Source organism: Caenorhabditis elegans, chromosome IV (genome assembly GCF_000002985.6).
Source record: "Caenorhabditis elegans chromosome IV".
Lineage (NCBI taxonomy): Eukaryota > Metazoa > Nematoda > Chromadorea > Rhabditida > Rhabditidae > Caenorhabditis > Caenorhabditis elegans.
Genome location: NC_003282.8, coordinates 11952520 through 11969675, shown reverse-complemented (window position 1 = coordinate 11969675; position 17156 = coordinate 11952520). Strand labels below are relative to the sequence as shown.

At 36.4% G+C, this 17156-nt stretch overlaps 4 protein-coding genes, 1 non-coding gene and 2 pseudogenes across 7 annotated transcripts; 5 read left to right on the top strand and 2 right to left on the bottom strand.

The window, feature by feature from the left end:
• Positions 1-972: 972 nt before the first annotated feature.
• Positions 973-4011, top strand: snf-8 (annotated as a pseudogene). Its single transcript has 13 exons — positions 973-1032; positions 1099-1474; positions 1517-1647; positions 1754-1895; positions 1944-2174; positions 2555-2687; positions 2744-2863; positions 2914-3044; positions 3094-3390; positions 3437-3541; positions 3587-3688; positions 3736-3933; positions 3983-4011. Coding segments are annotated over exons 1-13 (2055 nt in total).
• Positions 4012-4248: 237 nt separating this feature from the next.
• Positions 4249-5766, top strand: srj-1 (Serpentine Receptor, class J; the record flags this gene model as incomplete). The annotated part of the gene is made up of 5 exons (NM_069869.1): positions 4249-4440; positions 4487-4653; positions 4760-4964; positions 5248-5513; positions 5559-5766. The coding sequence occupies 5 exons, from the start codon at positions 4249-4251 to the stop codon at positions 5764-5766; spliced, it is 1038 nt and encodes a 345-aa protein (NP_502270.1).
• Positions 5767-5820: 54 nt separating this feature from the next.
• On the top strand, positions 5821-7138 carry ZK829.12 (annotated as a pseudogene). Its single transcript has one exon. A coding segment is annotated over exon 1 (1318 nt).
• Positions 7139-8140: 1002 nt separating this feature from the next.
• On the top strand, positions 8141-9771 carry ZK829.7 (Enoyl reductase (ER) domain-containing protein). Its single transcript, NM_069868.9, has 4 exons — positions 8141-8354; positions 8421-8662; positions 8717-9156; positions 9207-9771. The coding sequence occupies exons 1-4, from the start codon at positions 8144-8146 to the stop codon at positions 9430-9432; spliced, it is 1119 nt and encodes a 372-aa protein (NP_502269.1). The 5' UTR covers positions 8141-8143; the 3' UTR covers positions 9433-9771.
• Positions 9772-9871: 100 nt separating this feature from the next.
• On the top strand, positions 9872-12129 carry tgt-1 (Queuine tRNA-ribosyltransferase catalytic subunit). The gene is made up of 3 exons (NM_069867.8): positions 9872-10035; positions 10331-11173; positions 11775-12129. The coding sequence occupies exons 1-3, from the start codon at positions 9883-9885 to the stop codon at positions 12015-12017; spliced, it is 1239 nt and encodes a 412-aa protein (NP_502268.2). The 5' UTR covers positions 9872-9882; the 3' UTR covers positions 12018-12129.
• An 899-nt stretch (positions 12130-13028) lies between these two features.
• ZK829.13 lies at positions 13029-13199 on the bottom strand. The gene has a single exon (NR_056733.1). It is a non-coding gene; the product is annotated as an Unclassified non-coding RNA ZK829.13 (non-coding RNA).
• A 935-nt stretch (positions 13200-14134) lies between these two features.
• Positions 14135-16427, bottom strand: gdh-1 (Glutamate dehydrogenase). The gene is made up of 4 exons (NM_069866.7): positions 16149-16427; positions 15697-16101; positions 14988-15651; positions 14135-14727 (listed from the first exon to the last, which is right to left on the bottom strand). The coding sequence occupies exons 1-4, from the start codon at positions 16422-16424 to the stop codon at positions 14462-14464; spliced, it is 1611 nt and encodes a 536-aa protein (NP_502267.1). The 5' UTR covers positions 16425-16427; the 3' UTR covers positions 14135-14461.
• Positions 16428-17156: the final 729 nt, after the last annotated feature.

Genomic DNA, 17156 nt, shown 5'->3' with positions numbered 1-17156 from the left:
GATGCGCTGATCGTAAAGGAGGCGGCTGTGTGGTGAGGTGTCAGTTGTAAGAATTCAGAAAATGCGCATTTGCATATTTGATCTCGATGGAATTTAAAATTAATATCACCTGATATTAACGATAGCTGGTAAATTCAAAAATAAGAATTAATTCTAGCAAAAAGCTTCAGGAATAGAAATGAATAGAAAAATTGCCAACATTTTGAAAAATATGAGCTTTCGAGGAAATCTAGAGCAATGCCGCATGTTCCGACTCCTGCAATGTTTCAATACGAATAATTAAAACAAAATTACAGTATAAAAAATGTAGGAAAACAATTTTGTTTGGTCGACTTCCAAAATCATGAGTGGCAAAACTGAGTAGTTGTCACTTTTTGACAGTAAATAAAAAATTTGAAAAAATTTTTTGAAATGTTTTATTATGATATTCGGTCATTTTGATACCAAAGGAGTATTTTTTAACATCTGGTGTTACTGGACCTTTACTTTTTACTTTTTACTTTTTACTTTTTGAATACATTTTTTAACCAACACGAAAATACTCTCGAGAGCAAATCGGGGAAACCCCTTCGCAGTGAATTGGCAAATTTCGCTGCAAACCTGAATTATCATATGTGTAATTTTGATTAAAAGGCTGTGTGAACAATTGAATCTTTGATTATCGTTTTATTGTCGGAGAAAACACAAAAATGTCAATGAAAAAGTGATAAATGAAAGCAAGGATGAATCTCAAAAACGCGTGTTTCCCAATAACCCTCAACAAACTTCCAAAAGCAGGCACGGAAATTTTTTGAGCATATTTTTAAATATGTAATAATTAGATAGTAAAAAATATTTTCAAAAAATTTAAAAAATATGATAAATATAATCCGTGAACTTAAAATATAATTCAAGCGTGAAAATGCTGGCTCCCCGTTTTCACAAAAATTCTGAACTTTAAAATATTTTTCGAACGAAAAAAAGTCAAACAAGATGAAACCGAAAAAAGAAGTTCGTAAAGATGCCCTACCGCGTCCCGAATTCAAAAGCTGGGTAGGTATTTTACTTCTTTTTTTCTTACCTATAACTAAAGTTCCATTAAAATTTCTGAAATTGCAGTATGACCTACTGTTTTCTGTCGTGAATCTGTGCATTGGATTAAGCAATTTTCTGATATTTCTTGCCAAAGTTCACGAGTACCGTGGTGGAGCCTTCATTCTCGCCTACGGACTTATCCTTATTATGCTCGGCTACCCGGTTTTATACCTCGAATTGATAATAGGACAATTTCATAGATGCTCCCCGTGGATTTTTATCAGAAGATGTGCTCCGATTCTTCAAGGTTTTGGTTTCATGGCATTAGTATCCGCTGTGACTATCCTGTATCCTTATCAGTACTCAGTGGCACGTGCATTCAAATTTTTATTATCTCTAGCCAGATATCGATCACAAGACATGCCATGGTCAACGTGTGGTAATTGGTGGAATACAGAAAGTGATTAATAATTTGATGATCTCACAAATCATTAAATTTCAGATTGTTATCAGTTTTTTTTACGAAAAATGCCCAAATCTTAAAGCTGGGCATATTGTATTTCAAAATAAATGTGTGAATGAAACAAAGATCAAGATGGAAGCAGTTGAATCTGCAGAAATTCAATATTTAAGGTACTGATTTTCAACGGATCCAAGTAACATAATATATGTATTTTTGATCACGATTTCAATCGTAATAAATACAATATTTACAATACTATAATAAATATTTATTCAGAAATGTAATCCACAGAATTGGCGTTTCCCACATGTCATTCACTAATTTCAACTATGGAATTGCATACTCTATTTTTATCATTTGGCTGACAATTTCCTTTGTTCAAAATCGAGTGAACACTAGAACTACGCCTCTCATTTATGTACATGAGTATATTAAAGAAGCTTCTCTGATCTTTTTATTATTTCAGATTCCCACTGTCTTCGCATTTCTCATATGTCACTTTCTTCTTGTACGTTCTCTACATTTGGATGGAGCAATTGAGGGAGTTCAGGAAATGTTGAGAATCGAATGGGCAGAGTTGTTATACAGTAAGATCTGGATAGATGCACTGAATTTGGTCGTTCAATCTCTGAGCATCGGAATTGGAGGTCACACTGTAATGGCGTCATTTGCACCTCCGGAAAAGAATACATTTCGAGTGAGTTAATTTTTTAATTTCAAAAAGTTCAATTAATCCAGAGATGTTTTGAATCATAATAATCTACTAATACAGGAAATTAATCCTATCGAATCATCCAACTTATAAGTCGTATTCAATAAGATAAAATACCTGACAGCCTGAAAAGAGACCTACTACCCAGGTGTGAGCGACAATCGAAAATTTTCGGCAATCGGCGATTTCAGAAATTGCCGGTTTAAAAAATTTTCTTATTTCACGTGCTGAAATTGCCGAAATTCCTAAAAATTCGATTTACATTTCACATGTTTAGAACCCCAATTTTTAATGATTGGTTCCTCTTTTAGAAAATTGAAATTCTCAGGCAATAGCCTCTTTCTCTACTACAACATGAATTTCAGGTCGCCACACTTGCAGTAATTTTGGACACGGGATTAAGTATAATTATCAGTGCAACCGTTTATTCAATTCTCGGATACACCAGATTTATCCTCGGTCGGAAATCGGTTTACGATTTAACAGTTCTTCCAAATGGTATTTTGCAATCTTAGCTGCATGAAAGGTCATTGCTTAAACATATAGTTTTTAAGGACTTCTACTGACTCATTCAACATTTCCTGTGCTCCTCCGACAAGTTGCTGCAAATTCATGGTTATGGGTATTCTTGTACTATTCTACACTTGTTGTTGTTGGCTGGAAATCTTGTGCTCGTTAGTTTACATCGGCTCATTTTGAATTAAAATAATTTTTTTATTTTCAGTTATAATGAAGACAATAACGGTTACAATTGCAGATATTTTCAATATTAAAATGAAAACCTATTTTTTCGACTGCCTATGTATTTTTGTCTCAATGGTTATTGCAACTTCTGGGCTCTTTCTATGTTTTGAGGTTTTTCTTACATTTTGTAATACCCTTTCTCTAAACCTGCGTATTAAAGAGTGGGCCATTGTACCTGACAATGATTCAAGATATTCAAACAGTTGCAACCGGAATATTCATAACTGCAGAACTATTTATTGTCCTCGAATTATATGGTTTAGACACAATCTATGGAGATATTCATGAACTTATGGGACAGCCATCCAATGACCAATGGAGTCGAGCTTACACGTGGCCCATCTGGAAATGGAGATGGACAACTGCACCAGCTTTTTCGATTATATTCGCCGTATCTGCATTCTTCAGACCCTTTCCGAGTCCTGAAAATGATCTTGAATATTACTATTTCTACGATGTAAGACCCGGAAATGTTAGTGTTAGGAAAAAAATTTGCATTTCAGTTAATCCAGTTTTTCATACTTTTCTTCGTAATTGTATCTCCATTTGGTTTCGCTTATTATTCATACCTGAAGATGTGGCATCACTTTGAAAAGTTTGAGAAGGAAGTAAGTTTTTTTTATTGAAATTAGAAATTCAACAAAAAATTTCAGAAACAATTCAATTCAAGTATCCTCTGGCATCGCCAACTTCATCTACGTTCGTGGAATCGAATTGAAAAGGAAATGAGTGAAGAACAAAGGAATTTTGCACATGTAAGTTTCTTCAAATTTTTTTTATTCGAATAATGAGATAAATTCAGCAACATCTACCTGAAAAAGAGTCTGAAGATTTGGAAGAGTTCTGGAAGTTGGTGTACCGCCCATTCTTTGAAACCCCGTCTCACGAAACTGTGATGATGCCAATAATCCCAAAATCTAAGGAAATTGTAAAGCCACGTCAAGCATCAAAGAAGAGGTCAAAGAAGAGAAGTAAGAAGGATGAATTCTTGACATTTGAGGTAATTTATTTATACAATGGCTCCTGGATTTATAAAACTATTTTTTCAGACGTATTATAAAGAAAAAGGAAAGTGACGTGGAATGCAATTTTCGAAAAATCTTAACATCAATACCCGTATATCAAATGTATAATTGTGGCCTAGAAACCTATTCCTATGTAATTTAATTCTGTCACAACACTTTACATGAATCTATGAACTTTGTAGCCTATAAATAACCACTAATCAACATCACAGCTGTCAAGTCATTCACAAAACACATCCCATTGCAACCTTTTTTCAGATAAATTGCTTTCAGAGATTATTATCCTGAAAATGATATACATGAGCTGGTTCCATACTTGGTCTCCGAGAATTTTTTGTGTACTTTCGTTTATTTTCAATATCTTGTTTTTAGTTCTTTTAAAGTTTAAATCTCCTCGGTACATTGGTGGATATCGGTATCTTCTAATGACTTTTGGAGTTTTCAATTTGATAACTTCAGTTACTGAAGCAGTAGTTTCAACGGTATGTTAGTTTTACCGACTTTACACTAAACCTCATCTTTATATAGGCAATCGAAGGATTTAATAATTGTTTGATTATATTTGTACCACATGGTCTTTTATTTGAATATCCGCTACTTGCTCAGAACCTTATTTCAATTCGATGTGGAATGTGTGCGTACACATTTGCACTGCTTGCTGTTCATTTTTTATATCGATATCTTGCAGTCTGCAGGTAATATCTTACTGATACTCTTTATTTCAGACTGATACTCTTATTCTTAGCTTTGAGACTTTTATTAGCATTTCTGTAATTTAATTGATTTTATTAAACGTTCCAGACCGCTTGCCATTGCCCATTTTTTCCGCCCAAAAACTATTTTCCTCAATTCCCTATTTGTAATGTGTTTTGGAAGTTCTTGGATGCTCATCGGTCACATAACTATGTGGCCTGATGATCACATATATGATCTAATCGATGAAAAGTTCATACAATTCCATAACACAAGCAGTAGAGATTTGGCAATGATTGTTGCAAATTATGAGGTGAGAATTGTAAGAATATTAATTATATAACCTAACAATAAAGTTAGAGTATCGTAAGTGGTGATTTTGTGGGAATACACCAATTGTAGATCAAGATGGCTAAATTTAATTATTAAACACCTCAAATTATTTTAAGAATTATCAAATTGCCCAAATTTTTGTCAATTGCCTAATTTTCAAAACTGAGTGATCGCCATTTTAGGACCAGTTATTCTAAAAAAAAAGCTTTTCGCCACTGAAGATACTCCACTTTTAATGCTATAAAAACCAATTTTAATTACAGTACCCCGTGTATGACTGGTCAAAAAGTGGAATTCTGGGAATGCTCATAGCCACATTAATCACCACTTCTATTATGATCTCCTATGTTTTCTTTGCTCAAAAAATTCACCTGTCACTGAAAGCATGCACATTTTCTGGAGCAGTGAAAAGATTACATTCAAGTCTTCTCAAATCTTTAATTGCTCAAACTATAATTCCATTGATAAGTACAATTATTCCTTGCTTTGTCATATGGTTTCTTCCACTTGGTGGTGATAATTATGGAGTGTAGGTTATAGATTCATAAGTTCTTAAAATTTTAAATATTTTCAGAATGCTGTCAACATACTTTATGCCACTACTCAGCGTGTACCCCGCAATTGATCCAGTTGTTATCACTTGTTCATTATCAGATTACAGAAATTCTGCATTGAAGACATTGGGGTTCCAACGAGAAGAAATCAGTACATCTAAACAGCCATATTCCAATATATTCACTGTAATTCCCTCTCTAAACAATAATTATATTACCCCAAATTAATGTTTCCTTCTGTTCAATGAGTTCCCAACAAAAAATTGGTGTTCAGAGAATACTATGTACATCCTTTAACAACTTGCAGCTTAATTCCTAATTTACTCAATTTTACTCAATTACTCAATTTACTCAATTTACACTTTTGCACTGCTTGCTGTTCATTTTTTATATCGATATCTAGCAGTCTGCAGGTAATTTCTTACTGATACTGTCTTCTCTTAATCTTAGGTTTGAGACATTATAAGCATGTCTGTAATTTAATTTGTTTAACTAAATTTTCCAGACCGCTTGCCATAGCCCAATTTTTCCGCCCAAAAACTATTTTCCTCAATTCCCTATTTGTAATGTGTTTTGGAAGTTCTTGGCTGCTCATCGGTCACATAATTATGTGGCCTGATGATCACATATATGATCTAATTGATGAAAAGTTCAAAGAAATTCATAACACAAATAGTAGAGATTTGGCAATGATTGTTGCAAATTATGAGGTGAGAATTGTAAGTTGAAAGACATTTAATATAAAGGTACAGTATAGTAAGATAGGATACTACGAAAGTATACTCAGAATATATAAAAAAGACCAAATATCGATTTTAATTTGCTCTAGTTTTTTTTTAAAGTTTTCAGTTAACGTTTTGGTAATTTGGCGAATTTTCAAAAAGTTTGGCCATTTTTATTAATATCAGACATTGTTGCAAGCTGGCCCTCGCATAATGTTTGAATATATTAATAATTTCAAATAATAAGTCATACAACGCAAAATGTATCTTGATCAATTTTTTAAATCATAATAAGTGAAAACTGAGTAATTACCACTTTATGACGGAAAGTTAAAAAAAAACTTCAAAATGTTGACTGACTGTACTATGATATTTGCTCATCATATCATATGAGTGTTCCCTTCAAAAACAATTACAGTACCCCGTGAATGACTGGTCAAAAAGTGGAATTCTGGGAATGCTTGTAGCCGCAGTTATCACCAATTCTATTATGATCATCTATGTTTTCTTTGCACGAAAAATTCACTTGTCACTGAAAGCATGCACATTATCATGTACTACGAAAAGATTACATTCAAGTCTTCTCAAATCTTTAATTGCGCAAACTATAATTCCATTAATAAGTACAATCATCCCTTTATTTGTTGTATGGTTCCTCCCACTTGCCGGTGATAATTATGGAGTGTAGGTTATAGATTCATAAGTTCTTGAAATTTTTAAATACTTTCATAATACTGTCAACATATATTGTGCCTATACTAAGCGTTTATCCTGCAATTGATCCAGTTGTTATCACTTGTTCATTATCAGATCACAGAAATTCTGCATTGAAGATATTGGGATTCCAAAAAGATAAAACCAATGTATCTAAACGTTGATTAATTCATTTATAGATTTGGAAAAAAACGTTTATGAAGTTATTTAAAATGTGTATGATCTATTGATTTCAAATGTTCACAACGTCGAACCACAAATTGATGTTTCCTCATTTTCGATGTACTCAAACTATTTTATTATCGAACTTTTTTATGGAAAAATTTCAAATTATTTTTTTGCAAAATATTGGATTTTTTTGGAGATATTTCAAATTATTTTTTTTGAACTTTTTTTTTGAAAAATGTTTCAATTTTTTGGAAAATATTCGAGATTTTTTTCTACTCTCATTCTCCCCTAGAAGTCATGATGAAATTCGTTTGTGTGCACGTGAAAAGCACATGTATTGAGGGACGAATAGATGCTTCGGCATCTGTAGGGTCCTGCGTCTCGTTACTCTCCCACTGTTATTTTTCATCTGCAATATTTTCGTTTTCCATTTCACAAAGTTTATGTCAGTTAGTTGTTGTTCCGGTTACTTAAAAAGCTTATTCTCAAAAAGCCTAAGTTGATAGAGCTTTCAAAACATCAATAGTTAATTTGAATCTCTAATTCTAATTGTAAGTCAAGTAGATTCTTTCATAATAATCGTAACTGTAATTTTGCCGGAAAAATGCAAAAAAGTTTTCTTTATTAAAAACTAGTATTTAAAATTCCGCCAAAAGGCACGCAAAGTGCGCAAAGCCATTCTTGACCCCGTTATCGTGACTAGGCGCACTTTCCGTTTTTCAATCGGATTTTTTGTTTTCGGCACGTTGTTTCTCAACAAAGTTTAATGTCTCAAGTGATTGAACCAATTTTTCTATCATTTAAACTGAAAACACTAATATTTTATTTCTCTCCAAGTGTTTACAATGTTGATTCTATTGATTTTTCTCTAAAAAGTTGTGTCTCTTCAAAAAACACACACGTGACCCATGCTCTCACTTTGATGGTTTATTCTTTGTTAACAAATTTATTGATATTGAAGTGTTTATTCAACCTATTTAATTTAATTTTCCTTGCAGAAAATGCCAGCAACAAACCGAAGAATTTCTTTGGGATCTCCAAAGGATCTTCGGGAAGTGAAGTTTTTCGACGAGGAGCCAATCCCAGATGTCCCACCAAAGGGAGCACGCGTTAAAGTTTGTTATGCAGGAGTTTGCCTTACTGATAGAGAAGTTTCCAACACGAAGCAAGCAAGAATTACCAACGGAATCAAAGATACCAGCTTGTTTCCAGGTTTGAAATTTAGATTAATTTGGCTTGAACTAATGAAAATAACATTTTCGAAATCCGTTATTGCAGGATATGAAGTTTCCGGAATTGTTGAGTCATTCGGCGCTGAATGCACACCTGGTGACTATGATCTGACTATTGGAGATAAAGTAATCGTATGGCCAACTGATGAGATGTGCAGTCATGGTTATGCCGACTATGTTGCTGTTCCAACTCTCCATTTTCTTGTGAAAATTCCAGAAACTCTTTCAATGCATGTAGCATCTATTTTGCCTGCTGGAGCTACCTGGGCGTTGTCTGCTGTTCTTCAGGTTTGACATTTTCCACGGTTTTTTTCTTCAGTATTAATCAACAATTTTTTCCAGGCCAGACCGATAGTCGAAGCGTTTTCACAATCAAAGGGATTCTGCAATATTCTTATCGTGGGAGCAGGAGGACTTGGACTTTGGCTTCTTAAACTCGCCAAGCATTTCCTAGCGATCAACAATGATAAAAAGATCCGTTTGATGGTTGCTGATGCCAAAGAAGAACGTTTGTCTCTGGCCGAAAGAAACGGAGCTGACTTTGTAGTACACTGGGATGATTCCGAATTTGAAGAATATCTGATTATGAGAACTAAGGATGTGGCTCGTACCGGTGTCAATGTTGTTTTCGATTTTGTGACATCTCCAAGAACTGTCACTCGATCATTGAAGTGTCTCGCTGAAGGTGGTGTCTTATTTGTTGGAGGTCTTTCCGGTCTTGATGTTCAACTTCCAATCAAGCACGTTGCTAAAAACAGACTGGCCATTATGGGAGTTACGAGGTACTATTTGAAGTTTTTTTCTTTCTTTATTTCATTTACAAAATTTCCAGAGGAAGTATCGAACAACTGAAAAACCTTGTAAATTTGATTGCCGGAGGCCAAATCGATGCTCCAGACTACAGAGTTTATCCAGTCGATCAAGCGTCTGCAGTGTTGAAGCAATTGTCGATGTCGGAGGTTGAAGGTCGTGCCATTCTCGAAGTTTGCGATCCCTCTTCAGCATTAGATGCAGATCAGAGCGGCGGTGTTCCAATTCCTGCCGCCACTTCCGAATAATTGCTCAATAAGCCTCCAAAGGTGTAATAATTGTATTTCCCATTTTGCCATTTCATACATTGTCCCGACTCCCTTCACTCATAATTATATAGTCAGAAAGTCTTATTTCATCCTGTGCATTTACTCTATTACTTCCCAGACATCGGTATTTTGAGTATAGTGTTGCCATCTGCTTTTCAAAAATTCCCTGTAACATAAAATCCACATTTTCTCCCGTTTCTTGCTCTAGATCCGCATCCTTCCAAATAATTTTAACATGAGAACGAAAATAATTTTTAGTTAGGTAATCTTAGTTTGTAAAAAATATGTAAACAAACGAATTCAATGAATATTATAAAAAAACAAATTACCGTTACAGTACTTCATTAAAGGTCATAACCAATTATACTTGGAATAAAAATAATTATTTCCTATTTTAACGAAAAAAAAACTTACGAAGTGAAGTCTCCAATGACACCGGAACCGCTCCCGACGTGCCAGGCAGATATGAGGTACGACGTGCTGGCGAGAGCAGGATTCGCTCGTCGTGGAAATCTTCATTTGCCACATTCCATCGTCGAAACGCCTGTTTTTATGCCTGTTGGAACACAGGGAACTATGAAGGTATGGAATAAATTAAGAATAAAAATTCTAAATTGAAAAAAAAACTTTTTCAAAAATGTGAAATTTGTTTGTGATCATAATAAAGTATAATACAAAAAATAAAACCTGTTAGTTTTTTTTTTAACTTTCAGTGAAAATTTTTTCAAATTTTTGAAAAGTAGAGATTTTATGAAGTTTACAGCAAGTTAAATTTATGAACATTTTTTTTCAGATTCTCATTTTTCGATTTTCCCTGAAAAAAATTAAAAAAATATTTTCTCGAGTTTATGCAGTTTCATATATAATAAACTTACAGGGAATCGTACCGGAACAACTAGTCTCGATGGATTGTCGAATTCTCCTTTGCAACACGTACCATCTTGGACATCGTCCCGGTCATGAACGAGTTAAGGCTGCTGGTGGATTACATAAAATGATGAACTGGAATCGTTCAATTCTCACTGATTCTGGAGGATTCCAAATGGTCTCGTTGAGCAAACTCATGACAGTTGATGAAAATGGAGTGAATTTTGAAAGTCCTCATACCGGAGAGATGATGGCTTTACCACCAGAAAAATCAATTGAAATTCAACAAGCACTTGGTGCTGATATTATGATGCAGTTGGATCATGTAATTCATGTATTGACAACTGGTGATATTGTAAAAGAAGCAATGCATAGAAGTATTCGATGGCTTGATCGATGTAAAGTGGCTCATACAAGAGATGATCAAGCGATGTTTCCAATTCTACAAGGTGGTCTTAATTTGGAATTGCGGAAAGAATGTGCTAAAGAAATGGCGAAACGAGCAAAAGTTGGAATTGCAATTGGAGGATTATCTGGAGGAGAAGAAAAGGATCATTTCTGGAGAGTTGTGGCAGCATGCTGTGCAGCTTTACCCCCTCATCTTCCTCGTTATGTGATGGGAGTTGGATTTCCAGTTGATTTAGTAATCTGTTCATTTTTGGGAGCTGATATGTTTGATTGTGTATATCCAACAAGAACTGCAAGATTTGGAACAGCAATGGTCAGAAGAGGTGGATTGATGCAATTGAATCAGAAACGATATAAGGAAGATTTTTTGCCGATTGATAAGAAATGTGAATGTAATACATGCAAGAACTATACGAGAGCATATATTCATTCGATTGTTGGAAAAGTGAGCTTTTTTTCAAAATAATGTATTTTTCAACTTACTGATTTAAAAAATTCAAAATTTTCCATGTTTCCGTTTATTTGCAAAACTGTAATGATTTACAGCTGAAAACGTAATTAGATTTTGCCGTAAAACGTTGAAAATATTCAGACCACTTTTTAGAAACGACATTATAAAAAATAAAAATAACGTTCGAACACAATTTTTTTTGTCAAAACCATGAAACCAAAAAAAAACTTTTGTCAAAGTAAATACCATAAAAATCAATAAAAAATCTCTCTCTGTTACACATAATAGAGAAAAAAGCATCACAAAAATATGTCTCCATTTGCAAAATTAAACACAATTTCCAATAGTTACTTACCTGTTATCCCGTCATTATCGGGCCTACCGTAGTCCTGACAAAATACGTTTAAAAAAGTTTCATAAACGCACCCTACAAAAGTTAGACTTTTGCAGATTTTTTGCAAAGTTTTGGACATTTCAATAATACTATTTGATGTCGAATTTTATTTTAAAAAAAATTCAAGTCTCAATAGATCCATTTTGAACAAATTTGAGAATGTTCTTAGCTAAATTTAATTAAATCTCAATAATTTTCCAGGAAACGGTAGGATGTCATCTAGTATCAGTTCACAACATCAAACATCAACTGGATCTTATGCGAGACGTTCGTCAAGCGATTCAATCGAATTCTGTTGAGCAATTTCTGAAGCAATTCCTATATGACTATTATGGACCAATTCAATCTGAAAATCCATCGAAACAAGATTCTGAGAAGATGAGGGAAGTTCCTCAATGGGTCAGAGATGCTGTAGATCATATGGGATATAAGCTTGATTTTTGATTTTTGATTTTCTTTGTTTTGTTGTTAATCTTATTCGTCATTGTTGAATTGTTGTTGAATCATATACATTTTTTTAAATCTTATCAATCAATTATAATAAATTTTATTCCAGATCGCGTAAAATTCCAATGTCAGGCTTCTTATCTCTAGACACGTGGTTCCCTTTAGGACCGAAAGTTCAAACTCGAAACTTTTTCTACAGAATCTCCCCCAGCCAACACCACCACCACATACAGAACGTTTCGTGCTATTTCGTTTGTGCTGCTTTTCGAGTTTGTGTAAACTCAGTGAGCTCTCTAATGGTTTTCTCTCTCGAGCACAGAGCCGCCTATCTCTCCTCCTCGACCACAATTGATTGTTTGAACTCTTTTCTCAACTACCTCATCATATCGCCACGTGTTTGTTTCACTGATGATTTTGTATCTGAGAGCCCAAGTGAAAGTCAATTTGCAACTGTACAGGGGGAGAAAGGGCAAATAATGAACCTATTGGCGTGCGGTAGACATAAATAAGAGAATGCCCACGGCGATGTCCTTCTGAATTTCGTTGAAACACTAAACATGGTGGTGTAATGGGTTTCAGTAACAATAAAGTAATTAAAAATCAACGGAAACTATAAGAAACACACGTTGTTTGTTTCCGTAGAGATGTCTGGTATTATTACAACTGGAACAGAAATCAAAAAGTTACTTTTGAATATAATATTTTGTATGGCACCATGGGTCTCACGACGAAAAAGCCAATAATAATAAAGTCGACGAAATACCTAACGAGACTCAACGTTTGGGGGCGGAGCGATTTCGTTTGGCGTTGGAGCGCTCTTGCATCTCGGTTTCAGAATTAATGACTTAATCGCTGACCCCCAGCTTAATATTAACCTATTGTATTTTAATAGAGGACGAACTTCCTCATAACAAAAATACCACGTGGCCCTGAGCTCCCTCCTGATAGCTGACCTCGAGCCAAAACATGATCCTATGATTTAAGGGGAATCCCCCAATCATCTCCCGGTCATCATCTGACTTCAGATGTCACCCCACCCAACACATTTTCTTTGTCCTCGACTTGTTATACGTGCAAAAGCGAGAAAAAACGAGACGATTCTCTTTTCGTCGCGCCATGACATCGGTTTCCGCAAATATCTCTGCGACTCTCACCCACGTGGGTCTCTAATCGTTGAGGATGAGAGAGCGAGAGTGAGAAGAGAAGCAGAGAAGATCAGACCATCAGCCAACGCTTTTTTATGTTGCGGTGCAGTGTCGACTGTCGACGACGAAACGAGCGGTGTGGAATTGAATGAACTTGGCAGTGAGAAGATGATGAAAAATGCAACGAAAAATCGTCAGATGATGATGAAGATGATGGCCACCCAGGCTTATATGGATTTTTATTGAGCTTTTGAAATTTAAAATTTTATAATTTATTTTGGTTCGCCTTTTCTGAAACTTCATGGGAACAAACACAGACCAAAATATTATAAAAGTGTAAGTTTATGGTAGTCTTTTTGAATTTTTAGAAGGCTACCATAAACTTTTCGGCGCGACGAGACCCGTCTGAATAAATCCGTGCGCCTTGAAAATGTATGCTATTAAAATCTGTGAAACTACACGATATGCACATTCCAAAATTTCTCTGTAACTGCAAAAATTCAAAAAAATCTCCAATTCTAAATATTTCCCTCAAACATTTGCGTACACTTCGAACCGAAATGGGGGATTCCCTCCAAACTGTCTTTATCATCTTTTATCATTTCTTCTTTTTGTCCAATCAGATTAGCTTCGTTCAAACGATCACCCAATTTAATCTTTCAACATTTCTTTTCATTCTCTCCAGGAATTGCATCAGTTTGACGACGAAGGTTTTGCCGGAAAAGATCAACTGATATGGAAACGGCCAAGCATCAACTTCGTTTAGACAATTCGAAAATTTTGCAACAATTGTGGAGGTGATTCCCAAATTTGAAGCTGATAGTGGCACACAATGTGAAAGTGATATGTTATCGAAAATTCTAAATTATAGTAAATAGAAAGACACAAGTCTGATAAAGTTTTTAATGCTCCCTGAAATTTCTTTTCCAATGATCATTGGAAAATTGCAATGACCATGTAGAAGTGTTTAAGGAAATAAACTTTTTATTATTTTTGAGATTTTTTTTTGAAGAATGGTCTCCGTCTCGAAACCGTCCCGAACCAACAAACAACGAAAAAATTATGTGTGGGGATGAAAAGGGGTGGGGAACCAATAAAATATTTAATTATACTAAAGTGAGAACGAACCAGGCAGAAAAGATCAGAGCTAGACTTTAGTTAACCTAGATAGTTTCGAAACAGAAAACTATGGAAAAGGCACTAAAGGGTTACACGAAGCTATTTAAACCTGGCTTGGAGCCATTTGATGTCATAAAAGAGGATACAAGAGCCATGAGATGAGTGAGAAGTGGGTACTTATGTGAAGGTGAATCCAGCGGTTCTGTAGGTGTTGTAGACCTTCTCGATGGAGTTGGCATAGGCAGCAGTACGGATATCAAGTCCAAGGTTGTACTTGTGAGCGGTGCGGATGATGGCTTCTCCGGAGCGTTGCATTGTGTACTCGAGTCCAGAGTGAACGATGTCTTTCTCGGAAGCTCCAGCGATCTTGGCAGCGAAAGCAGCATTTGGTTCAACTGGGCAATCCTTTCCGACGGCCTTGGAGAGAGATTCTTGGACCGAGGCTGAAAATTCAAACATTTTTAAACAGAAAGAATTGATTTACAATTTGTTTCCTAGAGTGCATACGTACTCATTTTCACGACAACGGTTGAGTGGCCTCCTCTCCCTCCTCATAAAATAAACGGAAAAGTGTGACAAGCGTAAGAGTATCTAGCCCTTGTTAGTTTCTAAACAAAATTTTATCACAGATGAAAACTTGCAAATCGTTTCATTGTGTTACTCTACGCAAGTCTAGGAATTCAAATTTCGAAAATTTACTTACCCAAAAGCATCTTGTTGGCTTCCTCGTCATATTTGAATGTAAGACGTCCGTAGGAAACATGGTTAAGATTCTTCAACCACTCGAAGTAGGAAACAGTAACTCCACCAGAGTTGACGTACATGTCTGGGATGATGAGGCAATCTCCACGAGCAAGAAGAATTCTGTCAGCAGCTGGGGTAGTTGGTCCGTTGGCAGCCTCGGCGATGATCTTAGCTTGAATGCGGCTAGCATTTTCCTTGTGGATCGACTTTTCGCAAGCAGCTGGAACGAAGATATCGCACTTCTCGTACATAAGCTCAGTGAATGGGTCGAAGTTCTTGGCTCCTGGGAAGTTCTTGATAGTTCCATTGGCGTCCTTCCAATCTTCGAGCTCCTTTGGATGAATACCATCTGGGTTGTAGACGGCGCAATCGTACTCCTGGATTCCGATGACCTTTGATCCAGCACGGTGGAGGTATCTGTGGGTGTGAAGTCCGACGTTTCCGAATCCTTGGATGATAGCAGTCTTTCCAGCGAGTCCGGTGTCAAGACCGACCATCTTCATGTAATCAGCATCGTTGGTGAACACCTCGAGTCCCTTCCACACTCCACGTCCGGTGGCGGAAACACGTCCGTGAATTCCTCCACTGACAATTGGCTTTCCTGTGATACAAGCCGAAGCATCCTGCAAACAAAATTATTCACATGCTCACAAAAAATTTATACTCACTCTGTCCAAATGTCCAATGGTTTGGGCGTAGGTATCAGCGATCCATCCCATTTCACGCTCTCCGGTTCCCATATCTGGGGCTGGGACATCAACTCCGGGGCCGAGGAATCCCTTCTTTGCGAATTCGATAGCGATACGGCGGGTGATCTTCTCAATTTCATAATCAGTGTATTGCTTTGGATCAATCTTGACTCCTCCCTTAGCTCCTCCGAATGGAACATCGACAACAGCGCACTTGTAAGTCATAAGAGCAGACAAAGCTTTGACCTCATCTTCGCACACATCGAGGGAATAACGGATACCTCCCTTGGTTGGAGTTCTGTGCTCAGAATGCTGTGCGCGCCAGGCCTCAATAACCTCGAACTCTCCATTGTCACGACGGATTGGGAAGGTGATGTAAAGGACCTGAAGAAAATAAAATATGATAAATTAATGAGACTCAAAATTCTTACCTTGTTAACTGGCTTGATAGCTCCAAGAATTCCGGACACGAGATTCTTCTTATCCTTTTGGCTCAAAGAGTTGGACTTGAGCTCCTCGGCGAGTTTTGGAGCGATGACCTCGGCTCCCTTGTTGAAGTAAAAGTCGACCATCTTGTAGAAAGATGGGTTGACCTGCTCCTCCATTGGCTTCTGCTCGTCGAGCACCTGGGAGTGGGCATCGAGAGTAGCGGCCGAATAGCTTCGGACAGCGACCGAGCGGGCGCCTCTGGAAAGAGTGCTCAACATTACCTGAAAATAAAATATTTTGTAATTAAAATTTAAACAAATAAGAGATTTTACATAAGAAGCCAAAGTGCAAAAAGGAGGAAAAGATCCGGGCGGAATCGAAAAGTAAGGAAAATGCCAGGAGGTCTCGTCACGAAATCCATGCGCCTTTAATAATTTTCAGCGGCAGTTTGAAATTATTTAAGTTATAGCTCGTTTAAAAATATTTAAATCAAAAAAAATTGGCAGAGGCATCAAAACCTTTTTTCCTAAAAAAAATGTGGCACCGCCCGCGAGTAGGCAAACGCTTCTAGGCCACGAAAAGCTCGTCCTGGGGACGCGGGCGCCATAACTATTCAAAACTAGAGGAGCCCAACACAAAACTGTTTACAGGACAACGCGCAACCATCATCGGTGGGCGAGACCGATGAAACTGCAAGCAAAAGATAGCGTTTCATGGAGGAGGAGGAGGAGGTGACTGGCAAATAGATATTTAGAGAAAGAGAGAAATAGAGGCAACATTCGGGGGAAAAATAGAGAAAAGATGCTCCGCCTATTTGAAGAAGGAAAAAAGAAGAGTGGGACGAGTGTCATTGATCTTCGCCCATATTGTGTGGTGCTATTGCATAGGACATACGATCTGCATAGCAACAAAACAAAAGAAGCAGGGTCAATCGACGTCATCTGAGAAAGAATCGAGACAGTGTCTCGCTAAATTCGCGTCAAAAATCTCATTCAACGAATTTTGAATAC

Coding starts and splice junctions, on each gene's coding strand:
- ZK829.7 (NM_069868.9), top strand. CDS start 8,144: ATGCCAGCAACAAACCGAAGAATTTCTTTGGGATCTCCAAAGGATCTT. Junction 8,355..8,420: donor AGATACCAGCTTGTTTCCAG/GTTTGAAATTTA, acceptor CCGTTATTGCAG/GATATGAAGTTTCCGGAATT. Junction 8,663..8,716: donor CGTTGTCTGCTGTTCTTCAG/GTTTGACATTTT, acceptor AATTTTTTCCAG/GCCAGACCGATAGTCGAAGC.
- tgt-1 (NM_069867.8), top strand. CDS start 9,883: ATGACACCGGAACCGCTCCCGACGTGCCAGGCAGATATGAGGTACGAC. Junction 10,036..10,330: donor GAACACAGGGAACTATGAAG/GTATGGAATAAA, acceptor ATAAACTTACAG/GGAATCGTACCGGAACAACT. Junction 11,174..11,774: donor TTCATTCGATTGTTGGAAAA/GTGAGCTTTTTT, acceptor ATAATTTTCCAG/GAAACGGTAGGATGTCATCT.
- gdh-1 (NM_069866.7), bottom strand. CDS start 16,424: ATGTTGAGCACTCTTTCCAGAGGCGCCCGCTCGGTCGCTGTCCGAAGC. Junction 16,102..16,148: donor CTATCAAGCCAGTTAACAAG/GTAAGAATTTTG, acceptor TATTTTCTTCAG/GTCCTTTACATCACCTTCCC. Junction 15,652..15,696: donor CCATTGGACATTTGGACAGA/GTGAGTATAAAT, acceptor TTTTGTTTGCAG/GATGCTTCGGCTTGTATCAC.